The sequence below is a fragment of the Sapajus apella genome, unplaced genomic scaffold (genome assembly GCF_009761245.1).
Source record: "Sapajus apella isolate SASKATOON/1434 unplaced genomic scaffold, GSC_monkey_1.0 scaffold165, whole genome shotgun sequence".
Taxonomy (NCBI): Eukaryota; Metazoa; Chordata; class Mammalia; order Primates; family Cebidae; genus Sapajus; species Sapajus apella.
The window spans coordinates 561,471-568,423 of NW_022437105.1; the positions used below are offsets into that span (position 1 = coordinate 561,471).

Below are 6,953 nucleotides of genomic sequence, written 5' to 3' on the forward strand. Positions count from 1 at the left end.
CTCCCCTACCTCCCTCTCTCCCCTCCCCTTCTCCCCTCTCCTCCTCTGCTCCCTTTCACCTTCCCTCCCTCCCTCTCTCCCCTCCCCTCCCTCCCTCCCTCTCTCCCCTACCTCCCTCTCTCCCCTCCCCTTCTCCCCTCTCCTCCCCTGCTCCTTTTCCTCTCCCTCCCTCCCCTCCCCTTCTCCCTCTCCTCCCCATTTTCTTTCCCCTCCCTTCCCTCCCTCCCTCCTTCCCTCCCTTGCAAGCACTTGTCACTTTTTGTTTATGCTTATTATATTTTTATAGCAGAAAGCAGTATCTTTACTCTTTCTTAACCTCTGTTATGTTGAAAAATAACACAAGTTAATCTTTTGTTGAAGAATCTTGATGGTGTTGGGGGTGGGAGGTACACCGGGCCCTGAGTTCCCGGGTTTCTGAGCCGCCTGTAGGGTCGCTTTCTGCGTCTTCTATTAGTGCAGCATTTTCACTTGGTCTCTCAGGGTTTATGGTCCAGCAGCATCTCAGAGCGCGGTCTTTGGAGATGTATGCCCCCTACTCGTGTCTCTCTTGGATGGGTGAGTTCAAATACTGCTCTAAGGCCAGTCATCATAGTCACATTTAAATATACATACGCTTCATTGTGTGGAGTGAGAAGGTAGTGTTAGAGTCTGAGCATTTTACAGGACTGCAGAGCACACCCACGGTAACCCAGCCTGGACGCCGCGTGCATCCGTGGAGACTATTTCCGCACCTTAGGAAAAGGGGCGAGAGTGAGTTGGAGAATGCTTGTTAACTGAGTATATCTACCTGGGATTCCAGACTCCACCTTAGTTACGTTGCATGTGGGCTTCAGCTCTGATAGCAGCTGCCATTCTCTCTGGGATTCCTTTACATTTCAGAATTTTAATAAAATCTATAAGAATGTTAACATCAGACCTAGGGACTTTTCCCTTTGGGAATCTGCTTTCTGTTCTTGCAATACACAACTACTGACGTCAAAGGCAGTGGGTCGTAATTCAGGGATGATGAATTTTTTTACTTCATGGAGACACCTTAAGCCAAGACTTCCTACTCCTGGGGCTTTGGAAGGGTCTCGGTTTTGTGGCGGAGTCTCCATAAAGTTCCTGACGAAGACTGACTTGACTCGAAATTTGTCCAGCAAAGGCTTCTGCACAGCCATGCTCAAGAAACTAGACACCCTAATTATACAGTGTGCTGTGCACCCCAAAGGCATGTGATCCGGCTAGTAGGGTCAACTCAGGAAGCTGCTGTGTCCGACTGCGTGCACACTGGCGGGGCCGCACCCACAATCAGGATACAGCTGCTGCTTCAACTCTTCCCCCAGAGGCTGGAACTTTATACCCAACTGAAAAAATGTGTTTGAAAATGATAGGGTAGTCTCTGTTTAAGTAGGCATCTTTTAAGTAAGCATATTCCTGAAATAAAAAGCACATCGTGGTTAGAGTGATCACTGCCAGAGCTGCCTTTTCAGGATAACACGAAACAGATGGAGTTATTTTAAGTCCCGAGTCTTGTCGGTGAAAAGAGTCAAACTCTGTAAAATATTGGGAAAGATTTACTCTGAGCCAAACATGAGTGATCATGGCCTGCGACACAGCCCTCGGGAGGCCCTGAGAACATGTACCCAAGGTGGTCCGGTGCAGCTCGGTTTTACACGTTTTAGGGAGACGTGAGACGTCCGTCAAGTTCATTTAAGAAATGCATTGCTCAGGGCCTCTGGTTAAGGCGAAGGATTGTGGAGACCAAAGTTCTCCTTTGCAGAGGAAGCCTTCAGGTTTGGCGAGAGCAGGTGGTCAGTGTTTCTTATCAGAAGTCAGGCCAGTGTTGATGTCAGTGCAGGAAGGCGTGATGAGGCCTGTCCGGTCCCCACTTCCCATCATGGCCCCAGCCGGACTCTGAGTTAAATTTGAGTGCTCTGGTCGAGAAGGAAGCCCATGCAGCTGTCTGGGGGCCTTAGGATTTTATTTTTGGTTTACAGCTTCCTTCCTCAGGAAGTTTCCTTTCCCTCTACATCCCTAAATGGTTTGAAAGACCCCTGGAAGAACCCATTTATCTGTTATCGTCAAAGATAGTCTCCACACTAAGAAAGGCACATAAATGAACTCAGGGAAGCTGGAAGAGACAGGGGATGTAGTGGGGTTTTGTTATGAATGCCTTGAGATTTTTTAATTCTGGAAGGAACAATCCGGGCTGGGAACAGAGGCCTGATTAGCTTTGCGGGAGTGTGAGGCTTCCAGGCTCTTATTGCTACAACTCAAACGGTCAGCCCAGGACCGGCCTCTGCTGCTTTCCTGTCCTGCTCTAGGGGTGATTTAGCTGTCAGTCAGGACACTGTCTTGTAACTATTTTATCAAAACAGCAGCCTTTATTTGTTTGACTTGTGTTGGGTATACCACGTTAAACATGTGTTAACAAATCACACTTACTATATATAATGTATGTTAAATGAGATAAAAGTTTACATATTTTCTTTTGATATTCTGAAAGTATTTTCCTTTAACATAAGTAATTGAGTACTAACATCATTAACTATAGTAATACTTAAGATGGTAACATGTTATTTTAATATAGAGATAGGGGTCCCACTATGTTGCCCAGGCTGGTCTCAAACTCCTGGGCTCAAGGGATCCTCCTACTTTATCCTCCTGAAGTGCTGGGATTATAAGCACGAGCCATTTTTGTATATGTTTTCATATAAAAAATAGTTTTGTACTTTGTATGGGAAGGGACTTGGAGGTTTTCCTGTCCGCCGTCAATCCGCACATGCTGAAGTCGGAGTCACAGCTGACCAGTTCAGTCAGAATTTCTGAGTATACGACCTGCTTCATCTCCCCAGGTGAGTTGGATGGGTGGTCAGGGCTGGACATCCTACTCTGAGGCGCCAGCCCACCTAGCATCACGCCATGTGGACCCACCGCACCATATGGTACCTGCGATTTTAGGGACATGCACTTGCATTGGGCAGCTCTGATGCTGCATTGAAAGTTACAGTGAAGCCATTCGCCCGTTAGCACATTCCTGAATGTGGTTCACGCCTGGAATCCCAGCGCTTTGGGAGGCTGAGGCAGGCGGATCACTTGAGGTCAGGAGTTCCAGACCAGCCTGGCCAGCATGGTGAAACACCGTCTCTACTAATAATACAAAAAATAGCTGTTTGTGGTGGTGCACGCCTGTGATCCCAGCTACTCAGGAGGGAGGCAGAGGTTGCATTGAGCCGAGATCACCACTGCACTCCAGCCTGGGTGACAGAGCAAGACTCTATCTCAAAAAAAGAAAAAGAAAAAGAAAAAGAAAGTTAAGGTGTAGGTGTGGGGCCTTGCTAAGGTCAGAATCCCCATGTGAACGCTGAGCCCTCGAACGGGGAGGTCAGAATCCCCATGTGAACGCTGAGCCCTCGAACAGGGAGGTGAAAACACCTGGGAGAAACCGGGATGGAGGAACCCATGCTGCGTGTGTCAGAGCAAACACTCTTTAATCCAGTCTTGTACAACAGGATAGCAACACCAATGGATTATGTAAAAAATAGTTGTAGTTCAATGAAAGCCTAATTTATAAGAAATGGAGTAACAGGGGAATAGGAAACGAAACTTACTGCATTTCTCGTACAAGTAACAATGTTTCCTGGAATCTTCTTGGCACCAGCCCCAGGTGTGTCTTGCTGACTGAATCTGCTCTGAATTTTAGGTACCAAGTTTGTGTTATGACGTATGGACAGACGGGCAGCGGGAAGACCTACACCATGCTGGGATCCCATTCGGACGATAACCCTATCCTGCCTTTCCTCCCACAGGGGACTTAGGAATTATCCCCAGAGAGGCTGAGGAGCTCGTCAGGTACCACAGACAGTGATGAGTGGGGCAGAGAACTATGGCACGGAAGCCAGGTGGGCGGCACCTTGGTCATCACGTGGGAAAAATTATTGCCATTTGAAGAAATTGATCAAACCCCATAATCTCCTCAGATACATTAAACACTACCAAGCACTTCCAGACTTCTGGGCATTATTGCTACAAATTCCTGTGATGAAATTATGTTGAAATTCTATCATGAAGACAAAACCTTTTTTTATTTTTCAATTTTTTTGGAGACAAAGTCTTGCTTTGTCACCCAGGCTGGAGTGCAGTGGCACAATCTTGGCTCACTGCAACCTCTGCCTCCTGGGTTCAAGCTGGGTAGCTGGGATTATAGGTGTACGCCACCACACCCGGCTAATTTTTGTATTTTTAGTAGAGATGGGGTTTCACCATGTTGACCAGGCTAGTCTTGAACTCCTGACATCAGGTGATCCACCCACGTCGGCTTCCCAGAGTGCTGGGATTACAGGCGTGAGCCACTGTGCCTGGCCAAGGCAAAACTTCTTGAAAGAGATCCCGAGATGGTGGGGGATGGTGAGGGATGGTGGGGAAGGTGGGGGATGGTGGGGGATGGTACGGGATAGTGGGGGATGGTGGGGGATGATTGGGGATGGTGGGGATGGAGGTTTTCTGTCCTGAAATGGGAAGCACAGAGTGAAAATTCTTGTCCTCCGGTCGCCTTTCCCCTCCCCCATCAAGAGTCTACGCATCCACTTGTCTTTAGGGTCCAGCCAACATGGCCTGTGAGGAGGCTCAAGACCCGTTAGCACATTCCTGAAAGAGACCTACTGCCAATGTCATGGTTTCACCAACAAAATTAGTCCTAGAGGAAAAAGAGCAAAAGGTCGTCTCAGCAGTCCAGAGGCGCAGGAAAGCCTGAATGTCCTCAGGATCTCCTCCCCGGGCTGGCAGGGCCCTCCAGCCTTTGGTGGAGACGTGGCAGGATGTTCACGCTCACGCGTGTGTGTGCATCCTGCACTGCAGGGTGGCGGCTTTCTCGGTGGCATGTCCCCGGAGCGGCCAGCCCCTTGGAGCAGCACGCTGGCGGTGGAGCCGACTGGCCCTTCGTGCCCACCCCCTCCAAGGTTTGATTTTTGTCTCTTGTGTGTCCTCAAATGGCCCGTTCACATCTGAAAACTGGGGCTGGACCAAGATGTGAGAGCTTCCGCAATAGCTAATATTTCAGTGCCTCTTCAGATCAATACTCTTTAAGTATTTGTGCACAGAAACCAATGTATGTGTGAATTTGCCTCTCTTCGTTCTTTCTGAAGCAAAACTGGCCAGCACCTCGCTGTTTTCGGTTCTCATCTCCTGTGCCCAGGAGACACTGGCCCAGAGGGAGAGACTGTGTGTAGGAACAGACCTTCGGTGAAAAGGCCATGTGGAGCGCAGGCCTCTGCGTTCTCGGGGGAGGGGTCCACATGCCCGCATGTACCCATCCCACTGGGGAATGCCACGCATCAGTCCTGCTCACGCATCGTGTGGCCACATCTGCGTTCCACAGGGCGCAAGCTGGTGGAGCAAAACATCTGCCACAGCGACACAGCCTGCCGTGGACACAGCCCACCATGGACACAGCCCACCACGGACAAAGCCCACCACAGACAGACAGCCCACCACGGACACAGCCCACTGCGGACACACAGCCCACCACGGACACACAGCCCACCGCAGACACAGCCCACCGTGGACACACAGACCACCATGGACACACGGTCCACCACGGACACAGCCCACCATGGACACACAGCCCACTTCAGAACACAGCCCACCATGGACACACAGTCCACCGTGGACACACAGCCCACCACGGACACACAGCCCACTGCGGACACACAGCCCACTTCAGAACACAGCCCATTGCGGACACACAGCCCACTGCGGAACACAGCCCACCGCGGACACAGCCCACCGCAGACACACAGCCCACGGCAGACACACAGCCCACTGCGGACACAGCCCACTGTGGAACACACAGGCGACCATGGACACAGCCTGCTGCGGACACAGCCCGCTGCGGACACAGCCCACTGTGGACACACAGCCCGCTGCAGACACTCAGCCAAGGGCTGTTAACTTAGGCAACCAAGGCCCAGTCTCCGGTACTGCACTGCGTCATGCTGTTGATTCAGTTTCAGAATTTCACGACCCTGTGGCTCCCGATGTGGGTCACAGACATGCTGGGCAGTGCCAGGTTGCTGCTGGGGACATCACTTTCCATTTCTTCTCTGGTCCCTTCTCCAGGGAAAGGATCTTCACAAGGGGGTGATGGTCTCCATTAGCTGGCAGCCTGAGGGTCAGCCCGTCGGGACACGGCAGAGCTGCGGCTGCTGGTGGCTTTCCCAGCCTCCTTTGGAGAGACGCTGGAGAACAGGGAGTGGAGGAGGGAATCCTGGAGAAAGGCTCTCCCTGGACGAGGCTGTCCCCCTCCCCTGAGGCCCTGGCTGCCCTGCACGGCTGCCCTCACTCACACACGCACCCGACATATAGGAGACCCTGCTCCGTGCGCCCTTAAACTTAGCATCCACACTGACAACGTGACAGCTGTCCAAATTAATGGAGAAAGTCAGCTTGCATGGATGGTGCATGTCACTAAATATTCAAGGCGTCATTCTTCCTTCTGCTAAGCAAACTCCTGAGGGCCCAGAAACAGTCTCAGGCAAGAGCGCTGGGAACTGAGGTAGAAAGTGGGAGAGAATGGTGGGAGTTTAGAGACGCCCCCCAACTCCCACCCCAGTGCGTTTCTTTTTGTCTGTGACAGTGGGGACACCATGGTGGGAGGGGAGATGTGGCGTGGCAGCGCGTCCCAGAGGCTGGCTTCCTTATGTTCCCAGTGGGAGCTGTGTGCGTACTTCCAAGTCGTTTCACCCTCAGCTGGGCTTAGAGACACACGATGCACGGCCATCAGAGCAGGCATCTGACATCCCGTGGCTGCATTTCCATGTGGCTCTAGACTTTACCAGGAAGCACATCAGAGGGCTGCTGAGATGGGGAAGGGCTGTTAGCTGCCTGCAAATGCTAGGCAAGATCCATCAGGAAGACGGCCAGGCAGCTGGGCCTCTCCAGAAACGGCTCATCAGCATTACCAACGGGCCAGG

The 6,953-nt window shown here is 51.4% G+C and overlaps 1 protein-coding gene across 1 annotated transcript in view; it reads left to right on the forward strand.

Moving 5' to 3' along the window:
* The window catches only part of KIF25 (kinesin family member 25), a 56,855-nt gene that overhangs the window by 39,795 nt on the left and 10,107 nt on the right, over nt 1-6,953 (forward strand). The window contains 3 exon segments of the mRNA XM_032267101.1: nt 481-555; nt 3,686-3,789; nt 3,792-3,834. Coding sequence (XP_032122992.1) covers nt 481-555; nt 3,686-3,789; nt 3,792-3,834 — 222 coding nt within the window.